We start from the raw sequence: 20,433 nt of genomic DNA, 5'->3' as shown, positions 1-20,433 counted from the left end.
TCTATTTTGTTTTAAAAGCATAATGTGATAAATAGATTGAATATTGTCCAAGTGGGTTTTTTTTATTTATTTATTTTTTTTTTTTTGTTGTTTTTGGTAATAATAATAATAATAATAATAATAATAATAATAATAATAATAAAAAATAGAAACCGGCCAATTGTGTCATTTTCCTTACGTCCTCAATAGACCCTACCTGTGGTAAGTTAGTGAATTACAAACGATTCTTACGTAGTTGTTATCCCTCCACCCATAGGGGGCAGCAGAGAGCTGAGTGAACTCCATCAGCCAAGGACTCCGGAATTAAAACACGTATAGGCACTCGCCTATCACAAACAGCATGTTAGATTTAATTTAAATGTTTTCATTTTCCCTTTAATCACTGGAATCTCTCAGTTATCTCAGGTATGTTTTATCAAGCTGGTAACGTATAGTAACTTGAAGGTAGTACAAATACAGGTATATATTTTAGTGGGACAAATGAAATGGCGCGGAGGTCTATGAAATGTCTAACATGGAGACGGGTTTCGAAACGTGTTACACTGTTTTTACTAAGAGTTTTCGACATGTAACAGTAGAGTAAGACTGAGCTATCGTACATCAGCAACCTCGGGCCTCATTATTTACGGAGGTGTTTTGTGGTGGCGAAGCTGTACAACATCTAACTCGGTATTACTCTACAACGTTACAATATTCACACGCTGTAATTGTTGCTGTTTTTATTTTATTTTTATTTAATTGTGGCACTGGTTTAACTTTGTACAATTCAGGTCGTAAAATTGTTTACAATCATGTTCCGAAACCATAAGTTACAACAATATTTTATGTTACAAGAGCAACCTATTGGGCTAACATTCATTGTTTTGTGAAACCACGCTAAACATATTTACATAAAAAAAAAACGCGAATGTCGTTTTCCATTGGGTAATTTTGTAGTTTTCACGGGGTATTTGTTACATTGTAACTTGCTATTCACGTGGTGTGCATGAAAGACGACACTTTTGCCTCAAATAACGTTTCCCCACATTTATAGTTATGACGTGCTGTAATTTGTAATAAATATTTTGAGCACAAAATTAAATGTCCAAGCTTTCTTTCTCTCTCTCTCTCTCTCTCTCTCTCTCTCTCTCTCTCTCAGCTTTGCAGTTTCCTCTGTCTTGCTGTTGGAATGCAACTCGGATAGGTTAAGTTCACACAGCAAGCTACTTGCCTCCATCTGGTATAGTTGTTTAACGATATTGTACAGTATGGTGGCACGTTTTGCAATCCTTTTATTTTAAAATCATGTGTAGTTCATTTTTAGGATAGCAACTTAATGCTGTGAAGCTGGCATGTCACTGCTTGGGTTAAGGTAGAAGCAATTTAATTAACACAGGGAGTGATCATTTCTTGTGATCACTGCCTCTAATCCTATAAGGAGTTTTGCTGAAAATTTGCAATGTGGTTTTAAGAATAGACCACCATAGTCATCACTTTTTGAACTGTTGTTTAGACTTTTGTAGAGTAGTAGGGTGTGTATTGTACTATAGTCTATGCATACAAATTATTCTGGACAAATCTTTTTTTTCTGTTTTTTTTGTTTGTTTTTTTTGTTTTGTTTTGTTTTTTTAGTAGTACTTGACTTAACATTTTATAGGCAAAATAAATACCAGTTTTTTTTTTTTTTTTTTTTTTTGTAAATTTTTTGGAAAATTGCTTATTGTCCTGCTGTTTGTACTGCCTTGGTATGACCAACATACATTTGTTTTGTTTTTTTCTTGACAGTTTGTTCAGTTCTGACATTAAACACATAGTTTGAAACTTTTCATCTCCCCCCAAAACAATTTATATATATATATATATTTGACATAAAACAGTAGTAAGATGCTCTGCATCAGGAATTAGCATGGGTTATACAAATACTTGGTTAAATAGGTTAACCAGGTGCAGTTTATTCAGTGTTTTACTGCTTAGCAACAGTAAAAGCATCTTACTACAGTATTTAATACATTTAGTTGACAGTTTTCTGCAGTTGTCAATTATTTGTTTCAGATCTAATGTTGTCAATTCATCCTTGAGGAGTAACACTGATTGGTGAAGAAAGGGGCCAGGGACATTGATGGCAGATACAGTCCAAAAGGACTGCAAGCAGGAAAGCGACGCTATGGGTTTGCCTTCAGAACCTCATTCCAAGAGACAGCCTGAAGCTCAGCATGCTGGGCAGCCCAACATAGAGGGGCCAAAGCACAGTGACAGTTCATCACCGATAGGAGGGGCTGCTTCAGCCTCAGCAGAGTCTAAAGAAGCGGTGTCAGAAACCCAAAGGAACGAGAAGATGGCTGAGGATAATACATTGATAGGGAAGCTAGCAGAGAACGGCACAGGAAGTTATGGGGAGACCAGTAGGTCCACCGATGCACCTTTTGGCACCCCATCACATCAGCTAACCAAAAAGGAGGCTCCTGCTTGTAAGTGTTAAGTGTTTACACATTTTATTTTATCAGAAATGTTTTTGTGAGATTTTTTGTTTTTTTGCTATCTAGGCTGACCATAATAAGAATAATAATCTTACTCTCACCATACCTTTATCTATGCTATGCTAGCCTTAAGGTCTACTCCAGTTGTCTTATGTTTGGTCTCAGGTTTTGTTCCTAAATTTTCTTTGTCAGCTTACTATGCCAATCTTAAACTGGTTCATTCTGTTCCAAAAATGTTACATGTAGAAATTGTTCATGCAGTATTATCACATCATTTACAAAAAGGGTGTACTGAATGTTACGGTTTTACAGTACATTGTTACAGTATTTTTTTTAATTTTTTTTTTTTTATAAATTGACTATTAAAAATAGAGATCTATGTAAAACCAGTACAAAACAGGTGGAACGTGGGAATTAAGTGTAATTTTAAGAAACTAAAAACTCAAAATAAAAATAAATCCTTTATAATTATTGGCCTTTTAAAAGTAAAATTTTGTTCTGGTTTATTGCTGACTCGTGTGGGGAATATAGTTCTAGAAGTCTCACCACATGTTGAATTGTGTAGTTAATGCAGGAGAAAGCCCTCTGTTGCATCCTGATGCATCAAGCACTGATGAAAATGTCGCACGAGTCACCCCCACTTCAAAGAAAAAAGGCAGACCCAGAAAGAACCCTGTTCCACAAAAGCTGCCCACGCTGAGTGAAGAGAGGGCAGAGAACGGCGAGGCCCAAACTCCACAGCCGCCAAAGGTCTATAAGAAGAGAGGGAGGAAGTCAAAAGCTGAACTGTTGGCAATGCGGCTTGAACAGGGACTGCTGGAAACACCAGAGCCAGTCACAGAGCAGCTAGAAGAGGAGATCATTGATGAACAAGAGATGACCCTGGGAGGACGACCCAAGAGGAGAGCTGCTAAAGTGTAAGATTCAGCTTTCCCTTATATCTCTGTGTGGGGTTTTGAAAATGTGCCTGTAGATTAATTGAATGTCAATCACCTGGTTTTAACATGTGATTGTAAATTTAATTGAATGTCAATCACCTGGTTTAACATGTATAAGTTTAAATTAATTGAATGTCAATTACCTGGTTGGGGTTTTGAAAATGTGCCTGTAGATTAATTGAATGTCAATCACCTGGTTTTAACATGTGATTGTAAATTTAATTGAATGTCAATCACCTGGTTTAACATGTATAAGTTTAAATTAATTGAATGTCAATTACCTGGTTTTAACATGTATAAGTTTAAATTAATTGAGTGGCAATCATCTATCTTGAAAATGTTATTTGTAAATTAATTCAATGGTAATCATGTGGTTTTAACATGTGATTGTGAATTAATTGAATGGCAATCATGTGGTTTTAACATGTTTTGATGGAGCATTGTTATCCCCTGCAGAGGATCAAATCCTTGTCAACAACGATGTTGTGGGAAAATATTTATCCAGTTGTCATGAAACTTGGTCTTATCGTTATTTAGAATAAATTATTGAGTGAGGGGATATATGTGACAGTGTCTGTCTGGCCGTACAGCCATCCACAGGGGGGTAGTTCTGCGGGGTTGGCAGGGAGCACCTCACTTCTTCGGCAGGGAGGGCACCACTCCCATACTTAACGTGTAGAATATTTAACTGTTTTGTTCCTGTTAATATATGGAGATAGATATACATATGTATAACCATACAAATAAGTAAAGAATACAATAACCGTAAGAAACCCTTGAGAGATAAATAATGAAAAAATTTGAATATAGCGTGCCTGGTCTAGAATAATGAGTAAGAGATAATGAGTAAGTTGCAAATGGATGCACTTCTGTTTCAAAACCTTAATCTCATTCACTCTTAAGTGGCTGCAATACGAGGACAGTGAGACGAGCTGATTCTGGACCAAACCATTCAATATATGGGGGGAGTGTTATGCATAATAATAATAATAATAATTTCAAGATTGAATCCTTATTTTTTATCTTTAAGCTAATATGTTGTATGAAGGTCGTGTATAATTTTATGTGAAGTGATGTTATTTCGCTTCGTAGTCCCCCACTCAAACAGCGCAATATTACTGTGCATTTGTTAATATAGCTAAAGTTAGAGATGGAACCCACTATACATTCACTGTTGTGATTCATGGGTTATAGTTATGTAACTACTGTAGAGTGATAAACTGCGGTTTTGTTGAGTGTATGGGGAAACAGTGACAGCAGGGGGAGGGGGGCGGTAGATAGTGACACACCTGCCCATCCATCTGTATGTCACACTTGCATTGTTACATATATCTGGAAAATTGGTTATCAGATTATGATTAAACATTTCATAAATTCTTATTCTATACTATACACTGCATTCTGTTGATATATGTCTTGATCATCGACTTCTTCCACATACAGATTTTGAATTACAGCTGTGGCGGGGTTTTGTTACCCTCAATTTTTTGATTGATTCATTGTATGACTCTTCTAACTAAAAGTGACTGTGTGGCTTTGAAGAGAAGGGGAGTGCTGGGCAGATATATTGTTGATTTAATTCACAGTTTGTGCTACGAATCCACAGAAAACTGTTGATTCGTCAACAATTCAACAGAAAAGCGAATACCATTTTATTACACAATAATCATGTCAACATTTAGTTAATTATAGTATTAAACATTTAAAACGTAACGCTTAGAAAACGGCTTGTGATTTCAGTTTAGTATTTGATGTTGTTAAAAGAAAGTAATACAATTGCACATTAACGTAACGTAAAAAAAGGTTTAATTACACATTCACTTCCACAAAATTCCCGCAATGTTAGACATACTTTTTAACCGTTTGAATTAAGCGTAATAAAAGAGCGAAAACAAAATCTAATTACCAAGTTGACAATCAATTGAATCTCATTAACAAACAAGTATGACTTTGGAACAGTGAATTATTTTCACATTAAACACTTATCGTTGTTTATCCCTTGCTGACATACTTGTTTAAGTAGTGTGAATAAGATATTAATCATTTAATTATACATATCAAACCTGTAATGGAACTGGACTCCAGGACCAGATTTTCCTACCCCTTATTTAATTACCTTGCTTTGTCCAGATTAATGGCAGTATGCACTTTTTTTTTTTTAAAGCAGGATCTGCTAATTTACCTTTGAACCTTTAGTACTATTTTGATTTTTGAAATGGGGGGGGGTGGAGTATCTGCTGTCTTGCAGTTTTTTGTTTTAATTGTCATTCTAGGGCTATGAAATACCTCCACTCCCTTGCTGAGGAGATGGGATACTCCAACCAGACTCCTCAGGCACCTACGAACACCACCGCCAGTGAGGACACAGAATCCAGTACGCCAGTGAAACGCGGGAGAGGGAGGAAGAGGAAGAGGAACACAGATGAGGACTCTGATGATGTGACCAGTGATGCAGACTTTGTCCTTCCTGATGGAGTAACTGTCGATGAGGAGGAGGAGGAGGAGGAGGATGCCTTAGAAGTTGAATCTGAATCTGACCTGGAAAATAAGGAGAATAAAATAAGAGTGGCACCTGCTGCTGTAAGTGTACTGTGCTCTTACTGTATGTACTGTGTGTCAATGTCATATGAAAAAACTAAATGATCTGAAACAGGAAACATTTGTAAATTTGTAACTCTTGCTATGGACGTACCTGTAAGTTTTGCATATATCTACTGCAAAGTCGAGAAGGTTTATCTAATTGTGGCAAAACTTGATTAGGACATTCTTAGGCCGTATTAGAATCTTGTGCTTTCATGTGACATTATGAAAGTGGAAAAATGAAAAGTGCCAGTGGTGTCACTAGGGTGCTACTTTGTTGGGTCGCCAAGAGTAACAGTTGTTTGCTGAAAAGGTAGGCTACTTCTCAGCTGAAAACTTTTAATCAACAAATCTGTGCCTAAAAAGCAGTTGCTTTTATAAGTACACACAGAGAACTGGTAAGGAGCAGGCCCAGAACTAAAATGCACAAATTAAACTTTATCATTGGGGTATTTATTAAGTGTTTATTGCAGAGTTATATGTTTGATACTTCTCAAAGCTAGCATTTTGTGAACTTGTAGTACTCGCTAGCACAGGGATCTTCAACCCTGGTCTTGGAGAGCCCCAATCCTGCATGTTTTCTAGGTGTCTTTACATCATAAATGGCTAAAGATCTGGAACACTGTTAATCTTTTTAAGCCAATAATTGGTGCAATTAAGCAACTGAGAACTTGGTTGAAACGGAAACCAAAAGAACCAGTAGCTCTCCAGGACCAGGGTTGGAGACCCCGGCACTAGCAATCCATTACCTGTGGAGAAAATAACTTTGCAGAGGGGACCCCATCAAACAAAGATGCACCATCATTGTCCTTGTCACATTTTTAATGCCTGATTGTTACTGGTAGTTCTGTCACACACTGTAGTATGAAATATAACTTATGATCCCAAGGAACATGTAACCTAACCTTCCACCTACCAACTTACCTGTAAGATTAGTTCATTTATTTTCCTTTTCACACAGGCTAAACCAAAGTTCTTGGGCATGGCTGCTAATGGCTTGCTGAACAACATAATGGGTCCTGTTTGGAACTGTATGCACATAACAAAGGAGTAGTAAGTAACCTTTCACGATATCGTCAGTCTGTACACTGCAGTGTCTGTGGTCACATATTGGCAGAGTTAGAAACACACACAAGTTCTGCATTCAGTGCTGAGTTTCAGAACTAATGTAGCTATATTAAAATGACCAGGGATATGAGTAAGCATTCCCCTGCTAAATATACTCTCAATGGATCACTTATCTCAGCATGAGCACTATCCATCCAACTTCAATAATGCACATTGGTAAAATCTATTTGCCACACACAGTTTAATTGTTTTGTTTTTTCATTTAAAAAACTGTAAGAAAAAAATATATTTGTTTGCAGTCGAGAGCAATGCTATTCCCCCTGGGTGTTTCCTGAATGGATACCTTCTGTGAAGGACTGGAAGTTTCTGTCTGAGAGGTATGATTTTTAATTGATAAATCCTATTCAGAGCCTACAGCCTACCCTACAGAGCTGTAGCCCTCTGCATTACATGTGCATTAATTTCACATACATTTGACATACACTTATATTTGTAATGTAGGCCTGATACTGTATTTGTAGTTAAAGGAAATTATTATTGAATTTACCATCTAGACAGGCTATTCAGAAGAGACTTAGTTTACCTAACGCAGTGCATCCTGAAACACATCCTGAGCTGTAAATTTGTACAAATTAAAGTTAGTTAGTTAGTGCTTCGTTAACAGAACTTTGTTTTACACAATTAAACCTACAATATATATGTCATTTTGAAATTTGCAGATCATAAATGTCGCAATCAAAGAGCACCGTACCTACTTTCTTTTGCAGTGAAGCACTCAATTATTTACCCCAAGAAGAGAAATCGCCACCCTTTAGGATAAGAAGAGAGGGTCTTAACAGCGATAACACGCTGCATAGAATTGGCAGGTAAGGAACTGCAGTGAAGACACTAGTGTTTGGATTATTAATAACGGGTTGCTCTCTGTCAAGGCTACAAATGTAAGTACATTTAGTTTTTATTGTATTTCATGGTAAAAATCAGACAAGTTTTAAATTATCAGCTAAATAGACCCTAATGATGTCTTAATAATCAGTTTACAGTGACCAAGACATTGACCCATGTTTTATATTAACATTAAATATATTACAGTTGTATTTTACTCAATACATGTATTGACACATGCTTGCCATTGGGTGGCAGTGCAGATCAAACTTTGCTTTTAGAACTGAAGTTGTAGTGTCCTATCACTAGGGCTGCAACGAAGAGTACGTTTTGACCTTTGAAGGTTCAGAACACGTTACTGAAGGAATGTTCAAATCTTCAGTGGTACTAATTTGCATAGTTTATTGGTGACTTCACCATAGCTACTTGTTTGTATTTGATTGAAAATCCTATCCTTTTACAGATAATCCATATAAATTGAATAAAACTTTCACATGTAGTTTAAAAATGTTATATAGAACAGTGATCATGTATTTATAATTTAAATAAAAACACATGTTTATTTACATGTAATTGATGCTGCTTGCGATATATACAGAAAGCTTGCATTGCAGCAGCACCAACTGCAGCAGACTTAAGCAAAACAAAGCTTTATTTAACAGTCACTGTTCCAAGCAGGCTATCAGTCAGTCATATTTTACTACTACTAAAAATATGAATAATAATACTTATAATAATATGAACGTATGCTTGTCAAGTGAAGCTAGCACAGTTTGCATTCAGCTTTTCTTTTCAAACAGCAGAGGGGTTTAGAGACATTTCTTTCAATACAGCTTACGCTATACAACGCTTTGCTTTCGAGATGATGAATGAAGAAATTAAAGGTTTCCCTCTAGATAACACGAGTTGGGGGGGACTGACGGTGCTCAGTTCTTCCGATTAAAATTATTAGTGTTAGCATATATTTTGTATATGTTTCAAACATATTTTACCGTAGCACTTCTCTTACACTGTCTTGTACACTAGACATTCAGTACATATTTTACTGAAGCACTATAACCGCTATAGGTACCCCCCCCACCACCACTGCTTTGGCATACTATACCCTGCTCCACACACAGCAGTGGTGCCATATAGAGTAGCTACGTATAATGATTTGGTAGTGGATTTGAATACAACAGCTTTTGTTTATGTAATATGCATTATACAAATCAAAGGATCACATTCTGAGTGTAACGTGTAACTTATAGTATTTGCACTTGGACAAACAGTTTCTGTTAACAAATAAAAAATAAACATACAGTGCATGAATGCCTCCTGATGAACCTTCGAAGGTTTAAAACTACCTTTGAATTCCTGGCTAGTAAACGAACCTTCACACACAGCCGTACCTATCACTGAGGCAAACAGGCAAAGAATTGTACACTAAAGCCTATGCAACACTGATGTGCTTCCCCACATTCCCACAGATCAGCCTAGGGGAGTCCTTTGTGAATTCATTTTTGCAGGAGTAGTTTGTAGAATGGCAAATAACAATTTAAACAGAAACAACAAGAGAATTATAAAGAACACACACTATAGGACATTAAACACATAAGAAATAAAATACTAAGAGTGTATATATGAAATACAGTATCCCTTTAATACCCACACTTTGTGATGGATATAAATGTAACCCCTTGATTCATTTGTATCATCTCCCCAGATTTCAGTCCCTTTCCTCGCATTATGAACGATGGGACTTGGCTTTCTTTGTCGGTGGTCCAGTGTGGTCAATGGAGTGGTGCCCCTGCCCCGAAGGGTCAGCATCCACTCAGTACGCGGCCATTTACTGTAACAAGGGGATGGATGACAGGCACAAGATGTCTGGTACGCACACAGAGCCAGCACTGTTGCAGATCTGGAACATAGGTGACCTGCAGCATTTCAGTTGGTGAGTTTTATAACATGTGCAGATTTGTGCTGAGTGTCCAATTTCTTTGCCGCTTTACTTTTTTTTTTATATTGATAGGCTTTATATATATTCACTGTAGAAGTGTTTACTATTAGTAATTGTGAAGATTGATACAACAGCAGTGTGGCAGAGCAAAGCTCTACCCTTTAAATTGGCAGGGATGGGGTTAACTTCCCCTACCTGCCTGGGTTTATTATGTTCAGGTGGCTGGGGTTGATTAGTTGATTAGGTTGATTAACGATCAATCAGCGCCCAGCCACCTGATATAAAAGGAGGCCTCTGCTTCTCATTTGGAGAGAGGGAGCTGAGGAAGCAGGTTGTTTTTTTTTTGGTTGTTTAGAAAGTTTGAATCCAGTGAAGGCATTGCCCAGCCTGGAAACTGTTATTTTTGTAAGTTTTGCTTTTGATCTTTTTTGTGTTTAAATTGCTTTGTTTTGGCCCTTGTGCCCTTTCATTTTGTGTTTATAATAAAATAGTTATTTTTTTGAACTGCAGTCTGTCTCTGGGCCTCTATCCACTCGCCAGCCTGCCACATTTGGTGTCAGAAGTGGGATAGCGCCACCTAGAGGCTCAGAGCAGTATTTTTGTTTTGTTTTGTGGAATTTTTGGGATAAATTTTTTTTTTTTTTTTTTTTTTTTTTGAAAAAAAAAAAAAAAAAAAATGGGAAAGAGCAGACAGCGGCAAAAGCAGGAAAAGCAGCAGCAGCTGAAGAAATGTAAGCTGCTGCAGCCACCGCTGGAGGACCCGGCCAGCCTCTTCCCCTGGTGTTCCTGGTGTGGGAAGGAGGCGGTCCTGCCCAGACGTGCCACCGGCAAACTGGTGTGGCCGGTGTGAGGAGGACGGCCACAACTGGGCAGGATGCCCCTACAACCAGGCCCAGGAAGAGGTGCCGTGTTCACCCCGGGCATCAGGGGCCACCCCACTACCTCCAGCACCACCACCTTCACCACCTTCACAGGAGATCTGGGACTGGTTGATGCACCCTGAGGCAGACCTCGTCCACGATCTCCCCATAGTTATCAACACGCTGTGGCGTCGAGATGGGGAGAGGTGGGAACAGTGGGAGGAACAACACCACCCGGCCTCCTTCCCAGAGGTTGCCCTCATGGTGGTTAATTACCTGGCGGTAGACATGGGAGATGCCCCGGTCACTCCAATAAAGAGGGGTGAGCCGCCTTCCCGAGAGCCAGAGAGGGGTGAGCCGCCTTCCCGAGAGCCAGAGAGGGGTGAGCCGCCTTCCCGAGAGCCAGAGAGGGAGGAGGAGCTGCCGTCGCTCCCAGAGCCAGAGAGGGAGGAGGAGCTGCCGTCGCTCCCAGAGCCAGAGAGGGAGGAGGAGCCGCCGTCGCTCCCAGAGCCAGAGAGGGAGGAGGAGCCGCCGTCGCTCCCAGAGCCAGAGAGGGAGGAGGAGCCGCCGTCGCTCCCAGAGCCAGAGAGGGAGGAGGAGCCGCCGTCGCTCCCAGAGCCAGAGAGGGGTGAGGAGCCTCCGTCGCCCCCAGAGCCAGAGAGGGGTGAGGAGCCTCCGTCGCCCCCAGAGCCAGAGAGGGGTGAGGAGCCTCCGTCGCCCCCAGAGCCAGAGAGGGGTGAGGAGCCGCCGTCGCCCCCAGAGCCAGAGAGGGGTGAGGAGCCCGTCGCCCCCAGAGCCAGAGGGGGGTGAGGAGCCGCCGTCGCCCCCAGAGCCAGAGGGGGGTGAGGAGCCGCCGTCGCCCCCAGAGCCAGAGGGGGGTGAGGAGCCGCCGTCGCCCCCAGAGCCAGAGGGGGGTGAGGAGCCGCCGTCGCCCCCAGAGCCAGAGGGGGGTGAGGAGCCGCCGTCTGGGACTGGTTGATGCACCCTGAGGCAGACCTCGTCCACGATCTCCCCATAGTTATCAACACGCTGTGGCGTCGAGATGGGGAGAGGTGGGAACAGTGGGAGGAACAACACCACCCGGCCTCCTTCCCAGAGGTTGCCCTCATGGTGGTTAATTACCTGGCGGTAGACATGGGAGATGCCCCGGTCACTCCAATAAAGAGGGGTGAGCCGCCTTCCCGAGAGCCAGAGAGGGGTGAGCCGCCTTCCCGAGAGCCAGAGAGGGGTGAGCCGCCTTCCCGAGAGCCAGAGAGGGGTGAGCCGCCTTCCCGAGAGCCAGAGAGGGAGGAGGAGCCGCCGTCGCTCCCAGAGCCAGAGAGGGAGGAGGAGCCGCCGTCGCTCCCAGAGCCAGAGAGGGAGGAGGAGCTGCCGTCGCTCCCAGAGCCAGAGAGGGAGGAGGAGCCGCCGTCGCTCCCAGAGCCAGAGAGGGAGGAGGAGCCGCCGTCGCTCCCAGAGCCAGAGAGGGAGGAGGAGCCGCCGCCGCTCCCAGAGCCAGAGAGGGAGGAGGAGCCGCCGTCGCTCCCAGAGCCAGAGAGGGAGGAGGAGCCTCCGTCGCTCCCAGAGCCAGAGAGGGGTGAGGAGCCTCCGTCGCTCCCAGAGCCAGAGAGGGGTGAGGAGCTGCCGTCGCTCCCAGAGCCAGAGAGGGGTGAGGAGCCTCCGTCGCCCCCAGAGCCAGAGAGGGGTGAGGAGCCGCCGTCGCTCCCAGAGCCAGAGAGGGGTGAGGAGCCGCCGTCGCCCCCAGAGCCAGAGGGGGGTGAGGAGCCGCCGTCGCCCCCAGAGCCAGAGGGGGGTGAGGAGCCGCCGTCGCCCCCAGAGCCAGAGGGGGGTGAGGAGCCGCCGTCGCCCCGAGAGCCCGAGGGGGGTGAGGAGCCGCCGTCGCCCCGAGAGCCCGAGGGGGGTGAGGAGCCGCCGCCGCCCCGAGAGCCCGAGGGGGGTGAGGAGCCGCCGCCGCCGCTCTCAGAGCCCGAGGGGGAGGAGCCGCCGCCGCCGCTCTCAGAGCCCGAGGGGGAGGACCGCCGCCGCCGCTCTCAGAGCCCGAGGGGGAGGAGCCGCCGCCGCCGCTCTCAGAGCCCGAGAGGGAGGAGCCGCCGCCGCCGCTCTCAGAGCCCGAGAGGGAGGAGCCGCCGCCGCCGCTCTCAGAGCCCGAGAGGGAGGAGCCGCCGCCGCCGCTCTCAGAGCCCGAGAGGGAGGAGCCGCCGCCGCCGCTCTCAGAGCCCGAGAGGGAGGAGCCGCCGCCGCCGCTCTCAGAGCCCGAGAGGGAGGAGCCGCCGCCGCCGCTCTCAGAGCCCGAGAGGGAGTCGCCGCCTCCGCCACCAGAGGGAGTCGGGCCGCCGTCGCCGCCTCCGCCACCAGAGGGAGCCGGGCCGCCGTCGCCGCCTCCGCCACCAGAGGGAGCCGGGCCGCCGTCGCCGCCTCCGCCACCAGAGGGAGCCGGGCCGCCGTCGCCGCCTCCGCCACCAGAGGGAGCCGGGCCGCCGTCGCCGCCTCCGCCACCAGAGGGAGCCGGGCCGCCGTCGCCGTGCTACCTTGGAGATTCGGGGCCCCCTCAACCAAAGAAGGCTTGGGGGCTCCGACATCAACCCCGCCCACCACCACCCACCATAACAGCCCACCCAAGGGACATAATTGGACTCTTGGGGGTGGGGAGGGTGGGGGGAAGGGGGGAGTTGGCCGATTGCGGCCGGTGTACGTTGTACATGGGGGGAGGTGTGTGGCAGAGCAAAGCTCTGCCCTTTAAATTGGCAGGGATGGGATTAACTTCCCCTACCTGCCTGGGTTTATTATGTTCAGGTGGCTGGGGTTGATTAGGTTGATTAACGATCAATCAGCGCCCAGCCACCTGATATAAAAGGAGGCCTCTGCTTCTCATTTGGAGAGAGGGAGCTGAGGAAGCAGGTTGGGTTTTTTTTGGTTGTTTAGAAAGTTTGAATCCAGTGAAGGCATTGCCCAGCCTGGAAACTGTTATTTTTGTAAGTTTTGCTTTTGATCTTTTTTGTGTTTAAATTGCTTTGTTTTGGCCCTTGTGCCCTTTCATTTTGTGTTTATTTATAATAAAATAGTTATTTTTTTGAACTGCAGTCTGTCTCTGGGCCTCTATCCACTCGCCAGCCAGCCACAAGCAGACTAAAATCTATGGCAAAATGTCAATTGTTCCATTTTTGTTTTCTCCATTTTTAAAGCCCAACAAACAAAGCCACCTTTGCATACGGGGTTGCCTTGGATTACGGCTGCATATGGAATATGAAGTGGTGTCCTAGTGGGACTTGGGAGCTTCCTTCATCCAACAGAAAGGTGTGTAATATGATGACAATTCACTTCAATTTGTGTGTGTGTGTGTGTGTGTTTTGTAACAGATGGCATTCTTACTTGGCTGCTGCTAGAACAGAATGTTCAGATTACCCAGGTGAAGCGCAAAACAAATAGTCCATTATATATTCAAGCAAATTGTATCCTTTGTTTGATGGAGCTGTTATTTCAGCCTTTGTGTTTATGTCTAAATCTTCTAGTTTATGAGACTTTTCAATTTTAAATTTGAAAGCTTATAAACCTAAACACCACAGTCAGAACAGACCTTGCAGGGCCAGCAATTGCTGCATGGCAAGTAAGGTGGTCATGTAGGGTCACAAAAAGGATCAATGTACCTGCAGTGTGAAATTATATTAAGTGGGTGCAAATAAAGCCCATTATATTCAGGTCTGGACATTTCAGTGTGGTGATAATATGCAAAGTGACATTAACTGGAGTGACATTAAGTAGGTTTTACTGTATTTATTTTCTGGCAGATTCCCCAGATGCCCAGGCTTGGACTCTTGGCTGCTTCCTTTTCAAATGGAAAAATTGCTGTGCTCAGCCTTCCACATCCAGAATCATTGACTGCATACAAGACATATCAGAGTAAAGGTAGGAAACTAAATATCTGGTCTTGTTGTTTCTCCCCCAGTCAGAGTTGTGGTCAATTCCGAATTGAAATTCAGAGGTCAATTCATATTCAAGTGTGGAATTGGAATTGAGAAAAATCACAAAGCTTTGGAATTGGAATTGAATTGTAGCTGCCATTTTTTAGTGAATGGAATTATCAATTCCATTTCAGTTTCACTGAAAAAAACTCCCTTTTTTGCACAAAACTATTGCACTGAATTCCTTTAAACAGAGGAATAGTATTCTCAGGGTAGTCTGGCTCAGTAGTCAGTCCACCTGTATGAAATTGACACAGTCAGAACAACAGGTGTCATGACTGATGTACTGATTTACAGCTTGAGTTTACACAAGGAAGAGGAGGCTGAGAGAGGCAGATCACTATCAGCTACTTCTATTAATATATTGATTGTCATCTTTACAAGCGAGTCTATTAGTATGACAATTGTGATGTCAATGTTAACTCCTGTTCTCGATTAATTGGAATGAGCAAAACCTGCCCTCCAGCTCTATTTAAGACCCAGCCTTACACTCAGTCTTTGAGTACATTTTTTGGAAAGAGAAGGAGGGCAGCTGGGAGTGTTAGGATTTGGAGAGTAGTTGGCTGTGTTGGCGAGCGTTGAAGGATTGCTTGGATTTTGGACCTGGAATGGAGAACTCTGATCGTGTGATTGACCCTGAACTGGATGAGAAACTGAGGAATGGAATAATGACCATTTTGCTTGCTTTTTGACCACAAACTTTGCATGATTTACTTTAAGTGCCACAGTGTCAAGAAAGACCTCAGTCTTTGATCACTTTGAGCCAAGTGAAGGTGGCAAAGTGGGAAACCATTGTGCTATATGTAACCATTCTGGAACATCTGTCTGTGGTGCAATAAAAGCTACTTCCAACTTCATAAGGCACCTCAAAGTAAGTATATTATCTGACAATCCATATCTTGCATGTCTAAATTTCCTAGATAGATAAGTGTATCATTTTAATGTTTGTGTTTGTGCTTAATTTGTGAATTTTATGATGCAGATAGAAAATATTTAGTGCAAATTTGTGTAAAAGATTTGTGGCTATATAATTGCTAAAATAAGACGTTCACTCAAACTACTCAATCTCCATAATATATTAATAGTTTTTGTAATAAATTGGTTAAGTGTAGCCACTTCTCAAGGGAAAGCTGTATGTCAATGGGTAGCTCTTATCTGATTTTTGTGCATAGGTTGCAAGCATCATACCTTATGGTGCCTGTGTACTCAGCAGGTCTTGATGATTATTGTAAGGTGATTAAATTCTAAGCTTCACCTGGTAACTGAATACTGCGTATTTTGCTAGATTTATTGTTCAATGTGTTATGTACATAAAATCTGTTTGTTTTTTGTTTTTTTTTCTTCTTCAGAGAAAGCATTCTGACATCCACAGAGTTTGCTGATCAATCTGGCTAGACTTCAGACCGTAAGTGGGATACCACAGATCCTCACCAAGTGAAGCTTAACAACAACATTGTTAGCTTCATTGCTAGTGATCTCATGCCACTCTGTTGTAGACAGCACAGCCTTTTGCGATAGCCTTAGCACAGCGAACCACGGTTCACCATGCCCAGCAGGAAACACCTCAGCCAGAAACTACTTCCTCAATGCACCTCCGGTGTCCAAGGTCAACTGAGGAGTTCAAATGCAGCAAGCCCAAGACATCTACCTCACCATAGATCTTTTGTCAAGTAGAGCTATCCTTTTTTGGCATCACAGGCCACCTAATTGTGGAATACACACTACAAACTCTCATGTTGGTTTGTGTGTATTTTTAGGGGCGTTTATACAGCAGAGGACATCTGCAGAACGTATGAGTAGACTATTGAAGTCTACAACATGGCTGACAAAGTTTCAGGCATAGTGACCGACAATGCTGCCAACATGGTGAAAGGACTCTCCATATTCGCACCATTGGATGTCCAAGAGTGTGACAAAGAATAAGATGAGGCAGTGAGTGTAAGCAGCAAATTTTATTTTCCACCCGAGCGTAGCCCCTGTTTCTCTCACACTCTACAGCTGGTTGTTCGTGATGCCCTGGAGCAGGCTGGCCCTTTAAGACAGGTAATGGCAAAGGTGTCTAAAATAGTGTCTAAGTACACCAAAGCAACAGAGTTACTGGAGGGACACTACAAACTGCAAATTTCAAATGCCACAAGGTGGAACAGCCAGCTGAAGATGCTGAGGTCAATTTTGAAAGTTCCTGCAGAGGTCCTATCCATGCCCCATGCAAGCTCACACCATACAATTTGAAAATCATTGGGGAACTCTGTGAAATACTGGAGCCCTTTTGAAGAGGTCACTGAGAAGATCCAGGGAGACTAGATAATGACTGCCAGCTATGTCAACGCATGTGTCCAAGGTTTACATCATGCGAAAGCACACATCAGTGAAACATAACAAGAAGACTTGCTAAGCTTGAGGAGATGGAGTGTTGGCTGCAAGATGGCTGCAAGTCTGGATCCTCGCTTCAAATTGGACTGGTACAAGGATGAAGTGCACAGCATGAGGGAACTGTTGACTAACAAGGTCACCTCACTGCTACCAAGAGTTGTTGACATGGATACATCCCCTTCACCAAACACAGGCATCAAACTGTTCATGTATGACCAACCGCTCCATTGAAATCTGCAGCAGTGTCTCCACCACAGATGCTTATCAAACTACCTCAGTCAACCCTGTGAGCCAGAAGATTCTGATCCTCTGGTTTATTTGAAAGGAAAACAAGCAACATGCCACACCTGCTTCATCTCAGCTGTAGAAAGACTTTTTAGTGTGGCAGGCAACCTAAACGTTGCAGAATTTGTAAAGCTCATTATGATCAGGTATAAGAATTGATAAGTGATTCTTTACAGCTGTATGCATAACTTGATACTTTCTTTTTGAGACAATACATACTATAGTACAACATTGTTTGTCTATGGTTTATTTTCTTTTGTATTTCTTCGATGTCCACATTGTACTGTAATAAATGTAAATTGTCATTATTGCTGTTAAAAGTGGCAATAAAAATGGTGAAGAAATATATCTATGTGAGTGTCCCTTGTCTTTGATTACAAAATTATAACATTTCGTGGACTAGAGGTAGATTTGGAATGACAAAATTGTAAGGGAACTGAGTGACTGTATACATGGGTGGAACTGGAATTGACTAGATTGATTTAAAAAACAATTGGAATTGAATCTGAATTGATCTGGAGAGGGAGTTGAATTGCTGTGGAACTGACCCCAACTTTGCCCCCAATGAGATTGTTTTGCTTCTCTCCCAGATCTTTTTGATCCCCATGTCTCAGCACTGCTGTTTTGCTGAGGATGTGTTGCTTATCTTAAAGGACCTGCACGTTTCTGTAATATTTCAAATTGCATTACTGCTGTGGTGCCACTTTATCAATGAAGTGTGAAACATAAATTGCCACTTTATCACGATTTGTAGTGCAGATTTAGGTCCCCCCCCCCCCCCCCCCCCCCCTAGAACAATTGAAAATCTTTGAAGCCTTGTCAGGTTGAATCTGTGACATGCTGACTGTCACAGTTGCCTTTTTGCTGTAATACAGAGCAGCCGTTTCCTTTTTATATGCACAACACCTGCATAATTGTATAGCCATTCCACTAGAGGGCACTAAATGCTCACATATGTTGTAGAATGGAGGTCATCAGTAAAGTTGTTAAGAACAGAAGAACATAAGAAAGTTTACAAACGAGAGGAGGCCATTCGGCCCATCTTGCTCGTTTGGCTGTTAGTAGCTTATTGATCCCAGAATCTCATCAAGCAGCTTCTTGAAGGATCCCAGGGTGTCAGCTTCAGCAACATTACTGGGGAGTTGATTCCAGACCCTCACAATTCTCTGTGTAAAAATGTGCCTCCTATTTTCTGTTCTGAATGCCCCTTTGTCTAATCTCCATTTGAACCTCCTTGATTTCTGTTTTGTTTATTTAATAAACAAACAAAAATGTGTTGATTTAGCAGTCACTCGTGTGAATAACTAAAATTACTGAATGCGCATTTGTGGAGGGGTGGTTTTTTTTTTTTTTTATATTACAACATTCTGGAATATAAGAAACCAAGTCAAGTTGACAAACTTTTTTGGCTAGTATATTGACCAGTTCCTTAGAAGTTTTACCTTGCATCCAGTCCTTAAGAGACATTTGCGATGCAGCATTGTGGGCTACGCCCCACACTTTTAGTTGGCTCTATCGGCTGAATGTCATAGATCCCCAAAACCCTGGTTTTGGAACAAGAGTGTTAAGGGCAGCCTTGAGCGCTACCCTTATAGCATAAAATTGGAGGCGAGTTCCCCCTCAATGTTTGTAGCCTTGTTCCTTGTGCTGGGTTCCCCATGATAATGCACAAGGTGGCCTTTGCTGTGCCTTTAGCTTTCAACTGGTCTGCAAATTCCTTGCAACAGCTTTGGTGTCTACCCGTGAGGTAATGGTTACATTTCGTACTTGAAAGGGAACGTTAGGTTATCATAACCCTGGTTCCCTGAAATAAAAATATAGCCATTAACCTTCAAGGTCGCTGTGTCTTATTGCAGCAGTCTTGAGGGAAAATATTATGACATTTTGAGTGTCAACAGTCTCTTTTATGCCCTTGGGGGGGTGCGACTGTGTCACCGGCACTATGTGCAGTTTTGGAATGTCTATTCAGGTTATAGTGTATCAAAGGATTAATACCCATGAGGTAATGGTTACATTTCAGGGAACCAGGGTTATGATAATAACTTAATGTTTTCTATTTCTTTAGAAATGGTCTTAATAACCATGGCAGGTGCCTGTTTATGTGCAAGATGACTGCAAGTATTGAAAGTTAATTAGGTTTGTTACTGATTTTATCATAAAGACAAGTCAAGTCACGTCTTTTGAGCAGGGAGTCAAGTCATTTGATGGCAGTGTCTCGAGTCGAGTAGAGTCACGAAATATTGCAACTTGATTCCAAGCTGAGTTATTAACTCAAGTCATTACAACTCTGCTTTAGCTTACTGTACTTTACAGTACTGTTTGGCAAGTATGGGCTGTTGCAGTTGACGTGTGATCGCTGCAACTTCAAGAGCATGCAAGTTTTTTAGGCAATTTTTGGTAAAAGACTAACAAGTACATTGTTTGCTATTTGCATCTGGGTTATTCCATGTAACGTGTAGCCATTTCTAGTGGTTGATCCGACACTGACTTGCGTGAAAACATGTACATTGTAGTGGTTGTGGGTCAACAAAAACCTTGGAATGCATATATGTGTTTCAAGCTATGAGTTTACGAAACTTGTGGCTGTGTATATGATGGAATAAATCATTTACTATGTTTTCTTACAATAAGCTGTGCTTTGCTTAACTTGTACTAAATACTGATCTATTCTAGTGTACTGGAGCTATAGGGGTAGTTCATATGCAACAGTTAATGATAAGTTGTATTGTTTTATAATGGTACATTAACTGTTAAAAATTAAGGCGAGGTCAGGGTTTCTGTGATTTATTGTGTTGGACAGTATGATTTAATATTTTTCCCCCATCTTCCTATTTAGACAGGAAAGAAAGAAGTCTGATTTTTATGGGTGTAGAAAGCTATTAAACTGCCTTCAATGAAATTGGATTCAAATGCTTTATCCACATTCTGTGAGTGTGTGGTTTTTAATACCCTGTAATTCACTCTCTGGAGCTGCAGCAGTGTTATTGGAAGACTGTGTTGTGCTTTGAGAGAGAAGGGGAATTTGGGAGGTTAACTGACATTAAGGATTTGTATTTACCAATTTAGCAAACAGTTTTCTCCCCAGGGATTTTT

At 42.7% G+C, this 20,433-nt stretch overlaps 1 protein-coding gene across 3 annotated transcripts in view; it reads left to right on the top strand.

Moving 5' to 3' along the window:
* Positions 1-280: 280 nt before the first annotated feature.
* Positions 281-20,433, top strand: part of gtf3c2 (general transcription factor IIIC, polypeptide 2, beta) — a 52,042-nt gene continuing 31,889 nt past the window's right edge. For 2 of the 3 annotated variants that reach the window (XM_041249750.1, XM_041249752.1), the window contains exons 1-10: positions 281-405; positions 2,032-2,447; positions 3,022-3,373; positions 5,668-5,974; positions 6,936-7,027; positions 7,342-7,419; positions 7,810-7,908; positions 9,630-9,857; positions 13,906-14,017; positions 14,509-14,626. In XM_041249750.1, coding sequence (XP_041105684.1) covers positions 2,099-2,447; positions 3,022-3,373; positions 5,668-5,974; positions 6,936-7,027; positions 7,342-7,419; positions 7,810-7,908; positions 9,630-9,857; positions 13,906-14,017; positions 14,509-14,626 — 1,735 coding nt within the window. In that variant the 5' untranslated portion in view covers positions 281-405; positions 2,032-2,098. Of the gene's footprint in view, positions 406-1,138; positions 1,220-2,031; positions 2,448-3,021; positions 3,374-5,667; positions 5,975-6,935; positions 7,028-7,341; positions 7,420-7,809; positions 7,909-9,629; positions 9,858-13,905; positions 14,018-14,508; positions 14,627-20,433 lie in introns of all 3 variants that reach the window. The other variant, XM_041249751.1, reaches the window with a different exon arrangement.

Source organism: Polyodon spathula, chromosome 5 (assembly GCF_017654505.1).
Source record: "Polyodon spathula isolate WHYD16114869_AA chromosome 5, ASM1765450v1, whole genome shotgun sequence".
Classification (NCBI taxonomy): domain Eukaryota; kingdom Metazoa; phylum Chordata; class Actinopteri; order Acipenseriformes; family Polyodontidae; genus Polyodon; species Polyodon spathula.
The sequence above is the reverse complement of the archived record's forward strand: the minus strand, read 5'-3'. Positions and strand labels throughout refer to the sequence as shown.